Source organism: Nothobranchius furzeri, chromosome 3 (assembly GCF_043380555.1).
Source record: "Nothobranchius furzeri strain GRZ-AD chromosome 3, NfurGRZ-RIMD1, whole genome shotgun sequence".
NCBI classification, from domain to species: domain Eukaryota; kingdom Metazoa; phylum Chordata; class Actinopteri; order Cyprinodontiformes; family Nothobranchiidae; genus Nothobranchius; species Nothobranchius furzeri.
The window spans coordinates 50,408,716-50,428,518 of NC_091743.1; the positions used below are offsets into that span (position 1 = coordinate 50,408,716).

The following is a 19,803-nucleotide window of genomic DNA, read 5'->3' on the forward strand; positions in this document are numbered from 1 at the left end:
TTTTCTAACACTTCCCTTTAGATATACAGGACAGCAAAGCTCTTGGTTGCTTCAGCATCCACATGACCGCATTAGATGTCAGCTGGGATTAATAAAAACACGCTTAGTTAAGCTTCACTTAAATCACATCAGATTAAGTCCTGTATTCTAAGGTGAAGCCCAAATCTCACATGGGTGGAGACTCAAATTATGAACAGCAGGGTCTCACTTTCATGTTGTAGTTTTTTAATTGCAAGTTCAATGTGCTTTCAAAACAGCCAGGGAGCTGTCATTTTCATCTAGAATGTTCCATGACTGCCATACTGGTTTCAGGTCCAGACCACAGAGGTCCAAGGACCTCAACCATGTTTCTGTGATGTCATTTCACTACAACCCCAAAAATAATATTACCAGTTATTCATAGCTGAATGCAGATTTTGTTTTAGAAAATAATCTTAAAAATCATGAAATTCTGCGCTGGAGCATTTTATTAGTATTTAGCTCACTGCTAACTGAGACACAATTAAAACATGGGTGGTGTAATGCTGCTGAACTTACCTGACTGTTACTGGAAATCTGACGTTCCAAACATTCCAACATTCTAATTATATAAAGAAATAACTGAGATTCTTTGTGACTATGTGACAAGGCAAAGTTGCACAATTTTTACATAATTGTTGCACACACACCTACACACACACACACACACAAACACACACACACACACACACACACACACACACACACACACACACACACACACACACACACACACACACACACACACAAAAGCCATGCATTCCAACTCAAGGGACTCCAGGTGTAAGTGTGCACATTTTCTTGCAACATCGTGTTTCCCAACAGCTTCCAGCATTCCCATCCCAGTGAGTTGAGGTGCATGCAGCAAACATGCTCAATAATCTAATTAAAAAGGTTTGACACACATTGTCTCATGAACTTGTCAAATTGACATAAAGGTTGTACATGGCCTTAATGGATTAATGGATCAAAAATAGAAAATAAATTATTTTCAGAAGCATATTTTTTTCCAATTAATTTAATTGAAGCCACCACTGAGGAACACAGTAATTTTGGAGCCAAAAACAAGGTTGTCTGCATGGAGAGGAGAGACATAGCAGAATTGTTTGTAGATTTTTGACATAATGCTCACAAAGGTCAAAAAGCCCTGTTGACTTGAATGCTTCATGCTTTGATAAAGATACATGATGTTGTTTTTATAACAGAGATCTGACATGTTGAGGTCCAGCTGCAGGGAGTTTTACTGCCTTCAAAACAGATGGTGTTTGTGCTGTGCATTAACCTGCAGGTTAACAGTGTTCTTTACCAACTGTGGTCACCTTGGACTCACCTCAAAACATGCAGCTCCCTCCCCCCTCCCCCCTTTTCTCCTCCTCTTTCCACCTCATCTCCCCCTCCTCGTCTTTTTCTCGCTCAGTTGATTCCGTCCACCCAACCCAGGTCCTCAGTTGATTTTTTTCCCAACCTTACTACGTTTTAAAAATATGGATGGATTATAACAGAGAGCTCTTAGAAAGAAAATGTGTCCGCAAAAAGTCCAAAAATGCTGGCTCCAACAGTAACACCATATGATAACTGAAATTCCAATGAGCAGATCCAAGCAGAAAACTCCAGGGCAAAACAAAACGGTTCTTTAATTACAAAATCTGCATGAAATCGGCAAGTCGAGCTGCCGAGGGACTAGCTAATCTTGTGAGCTCGGCGAAGACACACACACACACGTGTGTTTTCAGTGCAAACGGACTTCTGAGGGTTTTCTGGGAGGCGGCATTCAAGCCCGGCCACTAGAGTGCAATCCATCTATCATTAAAACAAAGTGCAGAGTGAAATCAAATGTGTTCTCCTTCAGTAGAGCTCGGCTCCACTCTTCACTTTGCCCTTTCTTTACTATCCAGATCTAACAAAGACCTACACAACATAAATCACAGCCGAGCCTATAAATTACTCCTTTTATAGCATCCTTTATTTAGACTCCAAAGGTCTGCATGTGGAAAGTGTTTGTGCATTGCCGTCCGTCCCCCCACCTAGGTTGAAATGGCTGCATTTGACTGGAGGGTAAGCAGAGCTGCAGTAAACTGGATTTCATGCTCAGTCCTTTGCAGTAGCAGTGTGCGACATTAAGACTTAGCTATTCTCCCCTTGCAGTCACAGCAAAGTCATCACAGAGGAAGGTTTCAAACACAGCTCCAATGCATTTACACCTCACAAGAGAAAGTTGATACAACAAATCATTTAGAGCTCTTGAGGAGGGGTTAAGATGTCAGCTCTGTCAAAATGTAGCATAGCTGTTGCAAATCTAGAAACCAGAATCATAAATCAAAAGCATAGCGATGATGCAGCCTGCCATCAAATGTGCGATCAGCCACTTTTCTCGTTGCTTCTTGCACAAATCCTTTGGAAACCAAGACGCAGCAGAGCAAACGGACGCGCTGCCACCACAGAGTTGCATCGCCCTGCTGCAGCGACAGCGCAAGGAGCATTTCATAAGGGGGGGCTAATCTACCCTGACTCTCATTTTAGAGTCATCTTTGCACAGCGGGTCATTTAGATGCAGATATGACACGGCTGGCATCATGTGCTGAGCTGGTCCTGTTGCGATGACGGGCCTGAAACCATTCCCCCTTTTTTTCCATTTTAGGCCAACTCTGCTGCATTTCTGACTCACATCAGATTTCATTTTGGTAGACAGCATGTCGTGCAGTCCTGTTTTTGTCCCACCTGCTGCCGCCTTGAAAAGCAGAGGCGGAGGTGAGCGGGGAATACAGAGAGGCTCCCGAGACGTCGCTGGCATTGACATTACCTCTATGATCATTAAACCTAAATTGGCCAAATGAATTGCCAATTTACAAAGCCTTAGTCACATCACATTGCCTCATGCATTTCTGTGTATACGATGCGGTGGGGGAAATTTAAATGGTTGTTTTCTTTCACATCTTTTTTTTTCCTGACCAAGACCTTTCTATCACAATTCTCACAAAAACTCAATAAGCTATTCCACAGGCATTGATCTATGTGTCACCCAAACATTTGCATTAAAGAAAAAGAAAAACGTCAGAAGGACGCCGTTCATTTTATTGCAACGCTGTAGCTGTAGATATCTGGACCTGGATTTATTGAGTTTGGCAGCTCTTTAACACTTTAACGCTCCTCAGAATGTGTCCAATCAATGCTCTGCCTCCCGGCGTGCTTGCTGCCGAGGAGCCGCTGCGTTCACTTATCTGATGTCATTGTAAATCACTCAGAAGGAGGGTAGGTCAGGATGTAATGCTGCCAAACTCACACCAAACGACTGTGGGATGGCGCAGGATTCGACACTGTAAAGAATGTGAGGCCATTTTTTTAAGTGAGCCACTCAGATGTGAGTGTCTGCATCTTAAATAGAGCTTTATTATAGAAAATGTGCTCTGACCTTTCATTTGTAATGTAGCGTAAAATGAGCTGCAGATTTACTAGAAGCGTGTCGGGAATAAGCTTCATTGACCAAGAGGGAAACAGTGATGAGACCATAATCCACACAGCTGAGAGACGTTGCAGACCCACTGCTTTACTGTGCTGAACAACACCCAGACAAACCTAGAGCTTTGGTTTTTCTTTCAATCTTTTATCCAACAAATATGTGCAAAACGTCCCTTATGATAACATGAAAATTGGCTTTAGTAACAAAGAAATTATATATTTTTGTAGGTGATAGCCGCTGTTAGTTTGTTGTAAATGCTTAGAGTATCACATCATTTGCATGCATAACATCAACAAGTACGACATGAAACAGACAGTGGGGACTCGAGGCAAGAGCTCCATAGAGGCAGCGGCTGTTAGATGGTGTTAAATTGCCCAGCACATGATAAGCACAGAATCATGAGTCACTGTCACATTTTTTTCACTTAAATCTACACTGTCTGACTTCACCAGAGTGAAGACTAGAAAGTTCCATAAAATATGATGAGTGCATTATTTTTTACCGCAAATCAGAGCAAAGCTGGTGATGCTTCTAAATTAGCTGGAAGAAACCACGAGCGGAAGGGAAAATATTCAGGAAAATACAAACTGAACTGCCAGTCAAAATTACACAAACGGGATGTATATCTCATTTTATATATTTAAATACCCTTGCATAGAGCTGCTTATTGAGCTCTGTTGGTGGGGTCGAACATGCTCACTGCTCCAGGAAGAAGTCTGCATTTTCATAAAGCTAATTCCATTTTTTTAACAAACTTGTTGCTAACTGGAGCTCCAACAGACTTGTATTTTCTTCACATTTCATCAAATGAAAGCACCTTGCTTTCAACAAACAAGTCCAATGCATTGTGAAGCACATTAGGCATGACAAGCCTGTAGGCGGCAGTAGATTCCAAAATTTTTGGCGTCTTTGCTGAAAAACATCCCATGGAATTGGAGTAACTAGGTGGTGGGAAATATCATTAAAGGCAAAGTTCACTGAAAAAAAGTTTTTTCTTGTTCTTTTTCAAATATGACCTGCCTGAGTTCCATACGCAGGCTGAACTTGAAAATAATCTTCTACCCCTATTTCCTGCATTAGTAGCCTCTAGAAAATGGATGTGGAAACGCTCAGATTAGTAAAGATACTCAGATCGGCGTCACAATGAAATTTAGCATTCCTGGACTCATCCATCTTGGATCGCGACGGGGAAGGCTGTTGATTTAGCGTCCAAGAGAGAACAAAGCGCGCCTCGACTAGTAGAAGTTAACCGTTAGCATTAGCAGTAAAACTTCTTCAGGCTTGTTATTTGTAGGGAAAAACATCAACGCTGCAAAAAACAAAGTCAGCGACCCCTCCTTTCCACCGAACACAAAAGTGTAGCATTAAGTACTTTCTGACAAATAGCTGCCGTTAAAGTGGAAGGTTGCCTTTCAACGGCTGAGAGGCGTCAGGTTTTGGACGGGTCTCTGACAAATTAGGATGCATTGTTTACATGTTGAGTTTATTGTTTACAAGCTACAGTTCTAGAACACATCAAACTCCGCAGGTCAGGTTGGGCCAGACAGAAATTCAAACACAAAATCTGCGTAAAACATCTGGAAACTTTCAAAATTAAAGTCACGTGCAGACTTCCAGTTGCTTAACTACTAAATATAAAGTTCATCAACCATCATTTTCTTTAAAACCTCTGAAGCCAAAGTAAACAGAACAGAAAATAAACTATAGAACTGACACACGCAGCCATCTTTCTTCTTGCTTATGATCATGTGAACTTCTAAAATCACACGTGATGATGCAATTCTCCTGTGATTTTGTGACCTTGCAGGACTAGCTGCTCCTGTTTTGTGTCTGATGGAAGGGAAGGGAGCTTGCCGGTAAAACACCTCTATTACCAGTGTTGGGCAAGTTACTTCAAAACTGTAATACATTATTTATTACTTGTTACCCTCATTTTAAAGTAATTCATTATATTACAATATTACTGATTTTAAAATGTAAGGCATTACACTACTTTTGCATTACTCTAAGTTACTTTCAACAAAACAACTTCAGTATGAGTTTGTTAATCTGATGCCTGGTGAACTCATGACACATCCGATGGAAGGTGATGTGGTGTCTGAGCTCGGACTGCTGTTAAAAATAGATCTTTAGAAGGATTGTTTATGAAATAAATGCAACAACAATCTGTACAGCACGCTGCCATCTTAGATTAACTGAGCAGGGAGTGAGGCGGTGGGGGCTCCAAGTCTATTTAGCCTTAGTCCCCAAATGCCTTGATACGGCCCTGTGGGACTGGCTTCTGGGGTGATCTGATTCTATCACATGTATAAATATTGAATGCTTATATATTATTGCTTTTCACTGGTAAAAATGTGTATTGGGGATAAATCTACCTACTTTTTGTCTTTTCAAGCACTTTGTTTTGTTTTCTTGATTTTATTTGAAATATTTCCTGCCCTTTCTCTCTCTAACCTTCCTGCATGCTGCATGTTTTCTCCGTCTTCCAGAAAAAACTGTTTCCTAGACTTCCTACTTTCTAACTATCAGCCAAAGGGATCTTCACATGCGCGGCGCTCCAGCAGCAATGAGTTCAAATCACCGGGGCACAGATTAACTCAGATGAGGCAAAGCACGTCAGAAAAGTATAGAATACCAGAGAACATGTGCTGATATGAACTATCGCAGGTGAATTATTTTGTTTTAGTGGAGCGATTTTGTGAATGTTGCAGCGGCCGCATGGAGGATGCCACTGGAGTATTTGAGCCCTCTCTGCCCGCAAAGCTGAGTCCATAAATGACGTAATATATGCAGATACTGGATCTTTTTTCGGGTTTCCCGCAATTTGAATTTTTAAGAAACACATCTTGATTCTGGGTTTAAAATGCATTGTAATTACTGCGTTACTGACAATTGTACCGAGTAAATATTACCATTCTCTTTCCCTGTAATGCCTTACATTACCACATTACAACAAAAAGCAATGCATTACAGTAATTAATTACTCTGTACCGCATTACTCCCAACACTGTCTATTACATTACACACCACTTATGCGTCTGGTGAAAAGGAGGGGTCAGTGGCAGAGATGCGTTGCTATTAGCCAATCAGAGGTGAGATGTTCAAATATCAGGAAATAAGACTTCAAAACATGCTGTGTTCTGGCTAACTTCTGGTTAACTTTTACTTCCTGAAACAGGAGCGCCAGAGCATTTTCCTCTACAGATGTTGACTTACAAGACATTCGATCAACTGAGACCACTGCTAATGTATTGGGGGGAAAAGTGAACTTGGTCTTTAATGTCTACTTTTGCCTATAGGTCCTCCTCCACACTGAGTAGTATTGAGCTTGTAAAGACTAGTGAGTGTAAATGCAAATCGCACATGGGACATCAGAGCATTGTTGTCGTAGGCAGTGACATTGCAAAATATAAAACCCTGGTCATTTATGTCCACAAGCAAATGCAGAAAATGGAGAGTTTTCAAATTTCCATTTTGGTCAGAGGTGTTTGAAAGGATTATTTTTGGTGATTTTCATTTTAAAGCAATACTGTGCAACTTGTTCACATTTAAAATCATTTTCTTGAGCCAGTATGTGCTAAACAGACCCTTTACAAGGTCAATGAAATGTCACTCAAACCCCCACCTCCCTCTGTGGCCAGAATACCGCATTTGCAACTTCAGAGTGATTGTCCTGTCTGTTGGACTTAGAAAAAAATGGAGCTGACATACCTAGCGCTGCATTCTGCTTCCAGCATATTCCCTGCATGTTTAACATCACAAACACAGCTGATTTGTTTGATTAAGTGATGAATCACACCTGTAGACACTAAGGAAGGCTGGGAAGACATTTCAGCTTTTAGATTAAGGTGTTAAAAAGATGAATGCACAGAAAATAAGTTTAACTTTTGGTTCCACTAACGGTCAACTTCCATGTGGATGACATGAATCACTCGTGATGAAGGCCCACAGCCTACATCACCTGTAAGATTATGGCTGGATCGTGATAGATGATAAATGACCCGCACTTGTATAGCGCCTCTCAGAGTAAGGACTCCAAAGTGCTACAGTATGTCATTCATCCATTCACACACACATTCACACACTGATGGTGATGAGCTACAATGTAGCCACAGCTGCCCTGGGGCACACTGACAGAGGCGATACAATTAGGGAAAATCCTTTCAATGGGAAAATGAAGCTGCTCTGCTTTTATCACTTGCCAGTTTGTGTTTTAGGGTTTTATTTATGTTTCTGAGACATTCTCTTGCACCCTCTCTATTATTTGTGCATTGGGTCCATGAAGATTCTTCCACTTATGGTCACTGTTGTCTCCAGGTCATGTGCTGAAATGACTCCCTTGAATTGCCTGAGCATGCAGAAACATGATAAAAGATCGCACCATGCTAGGAGGAGTGCTAAAGGTGTGATGGGCCAAAGCTTAGGCAGGTGGCCACAACTGACAGTCCTGCTTCAACATCTCAAAACTCTGCAACCAGACTCGGGGCCCGCCCCACTGCCACCATGACAATAAACCACCTGACCCATGCTACAAAAAAATATTGTTTACTCAAAAGCCATTGTTGACTTTATGGTCTCTACAGTATACTAGTAAAAGACACATGAAGACCTCGTAAAAATCATACAAAGACAGTTTATGTTCTGGCTGATTTGTTGCCTCATGCTGGGTTTTTATTCTATGTGAAGGTAGTTTAACTCAATGACGGGACAACTGATTGTAGAAATCTCTTCCAAGGAACTTATTGAGCAAATAAATAAAGCATATATGTCTCCCGTCTTTCATTCTCTACCACGTTTCTAATTAGCCTCACACACACTGACTTTTCATGCTATCGTTGCAGCATCTCTATTTGCTCATTTAGAGCTAGCCTCTTTCTTCACATCCAGAAGAACAGGAACAACTAAATCAGTTTTCCAACATCACTGTTGAATTGATATCGGGTTCTATTACACATCATACACCACCATGTGTTCCTGAACATCACAATCCCTTTCCTTTGAATTTGAAACAGAGAATAAAAACGTGTCTGTCGAATCTCAGAGTTGTAGTCCAAATGTTGTGAATGTTGTGGTGCATGAAGTTGTTTCATTTACTACAGGTTTTTCACCCATCACACACTTTGTTGACTGGTTTTTTTTTTCATTTACATCCTCCCCTTGAGACGAATTCTGGATAAATATAACCTAAGTTACCATATGTACGCTGATGATTACCAAATATGACCATGAACACACCAAATGCTGTCCCACTCCTTCACGGCTGCCTTACAAAAATGAAGAGTTGCTTTGCTGCTAATTTTATGAAATTAAATGAGTCAAGAACAGAGGCGGTATTCGATCCACATAACTCCTCACAACCACCCTCCATCTCTGAACTTTTTGGTACCACTCCACAGAAATGCATGACCAGCCTTGGGGTTAAATTGGATGCAGGCCTTTCAATGACCCGACCAGATCAATGCAACTACTAAAACATGCTTCTTTAAAATGCACTGCCTAACTCGCCTCAAACCAATTTTAAAGAGGCCCCATTTGGAGTCCATCATACATGCTTTCATGACATCACTCCTGGACTATGCAAATTCGACCCTCATTGGTGTCCCTGCTTCCGCCCTCAATAGACTGCAGAGGGTGCCGAATGCGTCTGCAAGGTTTTTAAATTCTAACGGACAAAACCACTTAAATCCTGTTCTGGCTCCCAGTTCACTTTAAGGTGAGGTTCAAAGTCATGACACTTGCTTTTAAAGCCTTAAATGGTCTATTTATCGGACCTGATCACCCCAAACATCCCAGCACGCACCCTGAGGTCAGCTGACCTTCTGTTACTTTGCACACTGACCATGAAGTAAAAATCGTAGCCTTTTGTTTGTGGCCCCCACAATCTGGAATGCTCTTCCCGTTTCTGTCAGACAGACACCGCCCCAACTGAAGACCCACTTCCATGATTTGGCATTTGGCCAGTGATTGCTTAATTTTGCTGTATGTGTTTTTATTGTCTGTTTAATCGGTTTTATTTCCTGTTTCCTAAGCCTGTTTTTATTGTGTGCTACTTCCGTCAGCTCTCTTGCTGCGTTTTGATCCTCCTTCACTGTATATTGATTTGACACTCTTGCTTTTACACATTGTTTTAGTTATTCTTATCTTTTTACATGTATTTTATCTTAGGATCCTCGCATTGCAAATTATAGTTGTTTGTGATGCATTTATGGAGCATCCTTTGTGAGGCACTTTGGTCAGCTGTCATGCTGTTTTTAAAAGCGCTATACAAATAAATTTGGTTGGTTTGGTTTGTTGTGCTGGGTCAGAGACGAGCTCTAGGATTTGGGGTGCTGTCTGGCAGATGGGCATGTCAACAAACATGATTTTCAATCCCCCCTCCCTTAGTTTCTTTCTAAACTACAATGTGTGCAAAAGGGCAAAAAACCCAAATAACAACAGCTACAGTTGATCTTCATCTGCAATTGGCCTCCTAGATCTAATACAGCACAAGGAACACCAGAATAAGAGTTTCTCCTCCACCTATTTCTGATGTCGACAGCACATTTTTTTATTTCTCCTCCGATGTCAGTTAAAAAAGTATCTTCCATTGTCATCAAACTAGTCGGGTTTTCTTTTCAAATTTACCAAAACTGCTGTGCAGTCATCACAAAAAGTGGCAGAGATAAAGAATATTGGCTGTATAATCTCCAGAGAAACAATTATACAAACATTCTCTGCTGAATTTATTCTAAAGAAAAAAACTAAACTCAGGAAGCAGATGTGGAATGAAGAGTGCTAAGGAGAAAGAAAATGATGATGAGAAGGAGAAAGAAAATGATGAGGATGAACCAAATAGAGAGACTGGTGCTGGATTGAAAGTGTGGGTGAGGGAGGGACACAAGCAGAGTAAAGGATCATGGAATGGAGAGAGAGAGAGAGAGAGAGAGAGAGAGAGAGAGAGAGAGAGAGAGAGAGAGAAACTGTGAAAAGGCTGATATCTGCAGCACCCTGGCTGCGAGGCTTAAGGAGCTTAGCTCTCCTGCCCATCTCAACAGGCTCCTCAAGAGCAGACATTCACTGCTGCTGAGCCACTGTTGGGAGTAAAGTGAACAAAAAAGAGCAGAAAGAGGAGAGGTGTGGAAGGGAAGTGGGGCTCGATGCAAAGCATCACGTAGAACGTGATGGAGTGGTTTAAAATGCAGTGGAGAGGTAGAACTAAAAAAATAGACCTCAGTTAGTCCAAACGTGTTTTAAAAGATTTCATGTTAAAGTTCACCGAGAAACTACTTTAACTTGTTATTTTTTAAATACAGTCGGTCATTCTGAGTTTCAGGCTGAATGTGAAAATAGTCTTTCTGTACTAGCCGCTGATAGAAAATAGACACTCGGATTAGAAAATCCAGTCAGATCTGCACCACACAAGGAATTAGAGTTAATGGGCATCTTGGCTGTGGTTGATTTAGCATCCAGGAAACAGCAGAGCACATTTCAGTTAGTGGTTAGTAGTAGCTAACTGATAGCTAACTGTTAGCATTAGCAAATCCACAACACGGCAGAACTCCTCCAGACTTGTGTTATTTGTGGAGATAAAACATCAACGTTGCAAAGCAAACAGTCTGTGGTAGAGTTGTGTTGCCATTATCCAATCAGAGGCGAGGTGTTCCAATATCAGGAAATAAGACCAACATTTGGAGTACAAATCCCGCCAGGTTCTGCTCCCCACTCTTGCTGAATGGGGAGCAGCCTTAATTTACATGAGAGACCACCGCAGATGTATTAAAACAAGTTGGTCTTTAAAGTAACAGCTTCAGCTATCTGGAAGATAATATTGAGTTTGTTAAATTGACAGTTTTTTTTTTCACGATAAGCTGTTAGCAGGCTTAGCTTAGCCTAAACACAAAACAACTGTGGTTTGTTATTTATTATTTAAACTTTTGATTTATAACTAAGGCTTAGTTCCAGATGTCATATACTGGAAAAATGCATTGGTTTGTTTTCTGATTAGTCTCAATATGGGTGAAACTCAAAAAGATTAAAATATGATGCAAAAGTTAATTTATTTCAGTAATTCAACTTAGATGGAGAGACCATAAAAGCTCAGGAACCCCTTACAGGTGTTGTGAATTAACTGTAATAGCAATAGTAATACTGTTACAATTACTGTAAAAGTAACTGTAATAGGCTGATTGCAGTGTGACACTTTCAGCCTATAATATGGAGCTGTCATGATCCACCCCGGCCTCACTGACTGTGTCTCTCCTGCCTGGATTACCCTTATTGTTCTCACCTGTCCCTCATTACTCTGCCCATGTGTTCCTGATTCCCTTGTGTATATATACCTTCCTCTTTGCTCCTGTCAGTGGTCGGATCATTGTCGTTTTGTGCATGTTCGTTTGTCCTGTCGCTCCCAGTCTACAATTAAACTATTTTTACTTTATCCGTGCCTGCTCATCTGCCTCTGGAACCCTCCACCACACTTGGTCCACCATCTCCACCCCCAGAACATGACAGAATGATCCGACCATAACCTGGACCTGTGGTGAGCTTTGTTTCATCTCCCTGGAGGATAATTTTTTTTACTTTTTTTCCTTTGGCGGAGGGAGATTCCGGACTCAGTGTGTTTGGCGCATCCTACCTGTTCTCCGGGGTGGTCGAACCATTGAGGGGGTTCGGCGCATCCTACTCGTTCCCGGGGTGGTCGAATTCCTCCTCCTCTCCTGCTTTCTGCCCCCGTCCCGTTCTTCTCATGGAAGCCGCGGATCCTGGAGCTACAAGGGAGTTACACCCTCTGCGCACGCCATTGTTCTCCAGGGTGGTAGGGCTGATCTCCCCGCTCTTCTCCTGCTTCCCTTCACCCGAGCCTCCGCCGATGGACCCAGCGAATCGGGATGTGCACCTGCTCTGACCGCATGTCGAGTACCTGCCGCCGAGCTGGGCTTCCTCGCGTCGCTCCCGCTGTTCAACCATTTCCTGGTCCACGCCTGCAGGGTCTGTGCCTGCAGGTCCTTCATGCAGCAGTCCTCTGCTGGGTCCCACACCTGCTGCTGCAGTTTTCTGCTGGGTCCCACCCCGGCTGCTGCAGTTTTCCTGTTCCTGTGTGTCCCGAGTCAAGAGTTCGAGTGTGTCAAGAGTTCGAGTGTGTCCCGAGTCAAGAGTTCGAGTGTGTCCCGAGTCAAGAGTTCGAGTGTGTCAAGAGTTCGAGTGTGTCCCGAGTCAAGAGTTCGAGTGTGTCCCGAGTCAAGAGTTCGAGTGTATCCCGAGTCAAGAGTTCGAGTGTGTCCCGAGTCAAGAGTTTGAGTGTGTCCCGAGTCAAGAGTTCGAGTGTCCCCGAGTCAAGTCTTCATGTTCCTGTCCCAAGTCAAGTCAAGTGTTCCTGCGTCAAGTCAAGTGTTTCTGCAACAAGTCAAGTGTTCCTGCGTCAAGTCAAGTGTTCCTGCGTCAAGTCAAGTGTTCCTGCGTCAAGTCAAGTGTTCCTGCGTCAAGTCAAGTCAAGGGTTCCTGCGTCAAGTGTTCCTGCGTCAAATGTTCCTGCGTCAAGTCAAGTGTCCCTGCGCCTGTCGAGTCCTCGAGTCCCGAGTCCCAGTCCGAGTCAAGTCCAAGTGTTCCCGGTCTCCTGTGTTGTGTGGGCTTGTGGGCGCCTGGTATCCACCCTTGGGGGGGGGGGGGGTACTGTCATGATCCATCCCGGCCTCACTGACTGGTTCTCTCCTGCCTGGATTACCCTTATTGTTCTCACCTGTCCCTCATTACTCTGCCCATGTGTTCTTGATTCCCTTGTGTATATATACCTTCCTCTTTGCTCCTGTCAGTGGTCGGATCATTGTCGTTTTGTGCATGTTCGTTTGTCCTGTCGCTCCCAGTCTACAATTAAACTATTTTTACTTTATCCGTGCCTGCTCATCTGCCTCTGGAACCCTCCACCACACTTGGTCCACCATCTCCACCCCCAGAACATGACAGAATGATCCGACCATAACCTGGACCTGTGGTGAGCTTTGTTTCATCTCCCTGGAGGATAATTTTTTTTACTTTTTTTCCTTTGGCGGAGGGAGATTCCGGACTCAGTGTGTTTGGCGCATCCTACCTGTTCTCCGGGGTGGTCGAACCATTGAGGGGGTTCGGCGCATCCTACTCGTTCCCGGGGTGGTCGAATTCCTCCTCCTCTCCTGCTTTCTGCCCCCGTCCCGTTCTTCTCATGGAAGCCGCGGATCCTGGAGCTTCAAGGGAGTTACACCCTCTGCGCACGCCATTGTTCTCCAGGGTGGTAGGGCTGATCTCCCCGCTCTTCTCCTGCTTCCCTTCACCCGAGCCTCCGCCGATGGACCCAGCGAATCGGGATGTGCACCTGCTCTGACCGCATGTCGAGTACCTGCCGCCGAGCTGGGCTTCCTCGCGTCGCTCCCGCTGTTCAACCATTTCCTGGTCCACGCCTGCAGGGTCTGTGCCTGCAGGTCCTTCATGCAGCAGTCCTCTGCTGGGTCCCACACCTGCTGCTGCAGTTTTCTGCTGGGTCCCACCCTGGCTGCTGCAGTTTTCCTGTTCCTGTGTGTCCCGAGTCAAGAGTTTGAGTGTGTCAAGAGTTCGAGTGTGTCCCGAGTCAAGAGTTCGAGTGTGTCAAGAGTTCGAGTGTGTCCCGAGTCAAGAGTTCGAGTGTGTCCCGAGTCAAGAGTTCGAGTGTATCCCGAGTCAAGAGTTCGAGTGTGTCCCGAGTCAAGAGTTTGAGTGTGTCCCGAGTCAAGAGTTCGAGTGTCCCCGAGTCAAGTCTTCATGTTCCTGTCCCAAGTCAAGTCAAGTGTTCCTGCATCAAGTCAAGTGTTCCTGCGTCAAGTCAAGTGTTCCTGCGTCAAGTCAAGTGTTCCTGCGTCAAGTCAAGTGTTCCTGCGTCAAGTCAAGTCAAGGGTTCCTGCGTCAAGTGTTCCTGCGTCAAATGTTCCTGCGTCAAGTCAAGTGTCCCTGCGCCTGTCGAGTCCTCGAGTCCCGAGTCCCAGTCCGAGTCAAGTCCAAGTGTTCCCGGTCTCCTGTGTTGTGTGGGCTTGTGGGCGCCTGGTATCCACCCTTGGGGGGGGGGTACTGTCATGATCCATCCCGGCCTCACTGACTGTGTCTCTCCTGCCTGGATTACCCTTATTGTTCTCACCTGTCCCTCATTACTCTGCCCATGTGTTCCTGATTCCCTTGTGTATATATACCTCCCTCTTTGCTCCTGTCAGTGGTCGGATCATTGTTGTTTTGTGCATGTTCGTTTGTCCTGTCGCTCCCAGTCTACAATTAAACTAATTTTACTTTATCCGTGCCTGCTCATCTGCCTCTGGAACCCTCCACCACACTTGGTCCACCATCTCCACCCCCAGAACATGACAGGAGCCTTTTAACAATGTTTTAATTGTCTGAGATTTTAATAAGCTGTAAGCTAAGATCATCACAATTGTAACAAATAAAGGCTTAAAATAACTTGCTTTTAATGTAATTAGAGCAGTTTTACATGCATTGTTTTCCTTTTCTATTTCACTGATGGGTTGATAGATTCTGTAGAATCCATCTCAGTTGTTGGTGGAACAGGAGGACAATGTTTATGTTTATGTTTATTGTTTTGGCAGACGCTTTTATCCAAAGCGACTTACAATTTATAACCTATAGGGCATGTTGTGATCTGTGGGGGACACCGGAGTACCTGGAGGAAACCCACGCATGCATGGGGAGAACACGCAGCTCGACGCAGAAAGGCCGCAGCCGAGTTTCGAACCTGCAACCTTCGTGCTGCGAGGCAACAGTGCTAACAACTGCGCCACCATGCAGATAATGATTGACTCTATTCTCTCTCTCTCATGCATGGACAACAGGAAGTGTAAGCCGACCAGGATCACTCCCTGCCTTCCTCAGGAACCCACCTGTCATCCCACAACCTCTAGACATGAAACCTTTCCTCCAGTTCCCGTTGGAATCCCCTCACCCGGCCGGCATCAGCCTCTTCCACAACTTTAACGCGGTGAGTTCTCTTATGTCCACCTGAACAGGTGAGCACATATTTTTTTACATGTTGCAGAATTATTTTTATACAGTAGATTGATGTTCTGGGCAAATTTCACTGTTTTCACAAATTTTACTATAACTCATCCAGAATGATTTGACAGCACAGTGAATTTCAGTGTAGTTGAGAGAAAGTTCAGCCATTTGGTTTACTGCAATACAATGAGTTACAGTTAATCACTTCAATAAGAGGCACAGGCTCAGTTTTCTATGATCAGCATTTTCTGTGCCTCTTTTAAAAAATATTTCTAGACTTGGTTTCGTGTGAAGGTCACAAACAGAAACCACTATGTTGCCAGTCAGCTCATCAGATGTAGATTTCTTTATCGGCATTCACTGAACAGCAAGTGTACAGGAGCTAAATCTGTTGCAGCACCTCAACGCAGCACAGAGAAACCAGTACAAAACAAAAGGAAAACAATTTGTGATAAAATATTATGTAGTTCTAATGATAAGATCTTATAATTTCCAAAATAGCAAAACACTGCATGGAATATTTAAAAATTAGGACCCCTAAACTTTCAACAAGTGGAATCCAGCATTCTGAAAGCATATGGCAAAGAGCTGTGAAAAGAGCCTATAGTGGTCGTGCATCGGATGCTGCAGAACACTCTCTGGTCAGTATGCTCTCCATGATGCTTATATAGAATAAAGTGAGGGTGGGTGAGGTCAAGTGGGCTCTTTCATCCTTTGCAGGAAATGCAGTCGCTGTTGTGCTTTCCCGACCAAAGAGGCTCACGGACCAAGTGAGGTCAGCTGTAATGTGTAGTCCCTAACATTTAGTGCTGCTGACCATCATCAACATGCCTTCAGTCAACAGGACCCCTCAGGGGAAAAAAAGGACACCTCAGAAATTTCTTGATTTATCCTTCATTGCAGAGGGCATTTGGTGTGAAACCAGACTACCTAAACCCTTCTCCTGCTCCAGAAATATTTACAAAAGTGTACATTTGTGATGTCAGCGGTTAATAGATGGCTTCATGTGAGTCAATATTAAAGAAAAAGAACCAGTCTTTTAAGGCATCCTATTAAACCCTATAGGCAAGGCCCCACCCACTTACTGACTTAGTCTTTCCCTATTGGGTTAGTTTGTTTATGTGACATACCACATTTTACTAGTCTCAATCCACGTGGAAAAATGTGAATACTCTGCGCCCAGTGCTAATGTTGACAAGAAATAAAAGTTTTAGTTCCATTGTTTATAATTTCAGTCACAATTTTGTCATCAAATTTGTTTTAATTTTAGTCTTATTTTAGTCTACTACAATACATATGCATTTTTCTTTTGGTGCATAAATTTCAACTTCTGTAAATGTTAACTACACCTACTTGAAACTAAAGAAATATGAAAAATTCACATTTCACCCTTTTGAACTCTAAATTTAATATTATTGGAAATACAAAATGAACACTGAGTTTGAAATTGTGCCTCTCAGTATTTATAAAATAAAAAAATCTGTATAATGTGCTGTAATATTTGTAAACATGACAGGAAATGACATCATAAATCAAAAATGTTAAATGTATTACTCAACAATGCAGAAATAACTAAAGGTAAGAATTGTTTTCAGGTGTATTTATTAGAGTTTTTATTAGACTGATGGATCAAAGTAGGACACCTGAAAGTTTCTCCTCACTAAAGCGTCGCTAGAACATCCAACGCTGATCTTATATATATATATATATATATATATATATATATATATATATATATATATATATATATACATATATATATATATATATATATATATATATATATATATATATATATATATATATATATATCCCTTTGATGCATAATGGTCACTACAGTGGACAGGTACTCAAAATTGTTATTTCTTTATTTTTGCTATTAAGCACAGCTGTTGACGACTTTATTGCATGTGAGCGCCTCCATTTGGACTTCAGTAAGTCAAGCCAACATATTTCATGTTCAGAATGCACGTTGTCCACTGAGATGGACATGTAATAAAGTATTTGTAAATTAACAAAATGTTACAAAAAATATTTGTTGAAATTTGTTTCATTCACACCTAAAGATGAATGAAAAAAATTGTTTAAAAAATCATGGTTGAAGATTTCATAATTCATGCATCAGAGGGTTAAACGTATGTATGTATAACAATACTCAGCAAGCCAGTACTTTTCAGATTGTCACATCTACTGATTTACCTTCCAGCGACGAACATCTTCTCCCTTTAGACAGAACTTTAACCGGCACATCCAGTTTTTTGGCCTGAGCGGTTACCTGGCTTACCAGAAAATTAACTAGCTGTCGAGGAATATTGGCTCAATCCTGGAGCTCAGGGATGGATTACACTGCAATTTAAGCGCACAAACTCATATAATTGTCTAGATGAGCTTGGAACTTTGAGATTCAGACTCTGGCACAGAAGGTGGATTCGATCAAGGAGCGAGTTGACGGGACCGCATGGATTGGGATGGATTAATTACGCCATTATTGGATTTAGAGGAGTTGAGGACCAACGGAACTTTATGACAGAGAGGAAATTATCTCTGTCTGTCCCCAAAACAAGTTCTTATCTGAACCTGGTGCCCTTGAGCCTTTGAGGCTGAAATGAATACTTCCCCTCAGAAGAAATGTGGAATGCTGCCTTCGCCATGGCAACTCTGTCTCCCTATCCCATCCTGGGGGGGACTGCAACCGGTGAAGGCCGTTGAATCGTTCCAGGAGTCACTGTGCTCTCTAAACCCAACGACACCCCCCCCCCCCTCCCCTTCCCCGTCCAAATGGAGGTGGCGAGCGCTGCTTATCGCGGCTGCATGCACTGATGTGAGGAGAGTCCCAACCCTACCTCCCCACTTATGTTGTGTAATGTCTGAAGTCTGTTGCATTTCTGTCTGAGGTGTTTTTGCCCTCCCTGTGGAGGGTAATTCTGAAGTGCCTTTTTGTCCTCCACCTGACTCAATCCTCATATAAACCTTCTGATCTCTATTAAGGTAGCGTGACTCGGGTCGCGTTGCGAATGACCACCAATTCTTGTCACGTGTCTATGCCTATGTATGTATGTCTGATCTCAGAATTGTGTGTACTGAAACTCTAATTTCCCTCTGGAATTAATAAAGTATCTTTGAATTGAATTGAATTGAATTGAATTGAATTGAATTGAACTGAATTGAACTGAATAAACATATGATGTCTGATTAGCAGTAGCTTGTTCAAACAGCGACCGGCTCCGGACTCAGATGGGTTCTTTTCTTGTCTAGTCCTGCCTATTCCTTTTGCTGATTGTCTATTCTTTCATGTCTCCCATCTTTTCCATTTTCTGATTGGATTTTCATTTCTGTCAGTTTTTGTTGTCGTCTATTATTTGTCAATGAAAATGTTGGTCAAAATTTGTCGTAATTTTGTCTTCATTGGTGTGTATGTTTTTGTTTTGTTTTAGGCCGTGAAGGTTCATTCATCATGAAACAAAAAATAAATTAATTAAAATATTTAGTCAACAAAATTAACACTTCTGAGACCCAAGTGACCCAGGTCAACAGTCTGAGATTACACTAATTATCCAACAATTAGGATTATTTATATTTATTTACAGACGTATATTTCTGTTAGGGGACAAAATGTGTTAATGTGATTAGTTGTGTACATATTTCTCTTTGTCATTGTCATTTTGTATAGATATGTATACCACTTTTCAGAGCACAGATGGGTTTCTGAGATATGAATGATTAATAAAGCTTTGTCATAGAGGAAGAATTGGTTTAGAGAGCAGGTTCACTGAAAAAACATTATAATCGTCTACCCCTATTTCCCCACTGAAAGAAAATAGACAGGGAAATGCTAGGGTCAGAAAAAGACACACAGATCTACATCACACTGAAAATTTGTATTCAGAGACTTTTTGAAACAGCCTGTTTTAGGCACTTTAAACCAAGCACTGACAGAAATTAGAAAGATGTGTTTTTTCCCCCGTTTGGAGAGTCTGACAGTAGGGACCCACACAGCAGCTCAAAATGATACAAAAGATGAGTTTTGCATAATATGTCTCCTTTAAGACATTTGTTAGGAAAACTAAAATAAACATGCACTAGCCGTCTCCAAACTATGATCCTCAATAAAAATCAGAATAGAGAAGATCAAGCAATGGTCAAGAGATGTTTTAAATCACTGTACGACACGGCTTTATTGTGGCTCTGTGGCAGTGGAAAAATAAATGACTTCTTTGCTGGTGGTTTTTTTTTTTTTATAAAACCAGTTAGGAACCAGCTCCAACATCAGTGCAGATCACTTTTGGAGGAAAATCCCTGAAAGAAGCTTGGATTGTTTGTTTTTTATCCTTGTACTTTTGTATACA

The 19,803-nt window shown here is 42.3% G+C and overlaps 1 protein-coding gene across 3 annotated transcripts in view; it reads left to right on the top strand.

Annotated features, from left to right (window-relative positions):
* LOC107385622 (zinc finger protein 385A) overlaps positions 1-19,803 on the top strand; it is a 46,546-nt gene that overhangs the window by 9,809 nt on the left and 16,934 nt on the right. For all 3 annotated transcript variants that reach the window (XM_015959618.3, XM_070549287.1, XM_015959619.3), the window contains one exon: positions 15,295-15,440. In XM_015959618.3, the coding sequence (XP_015815104.3) occupies positions 15,295-15,440 (146 nt within the window). The remainder of the gene's footprint in view (positions 1-15,294; positions 15,441-19,803) is intronic.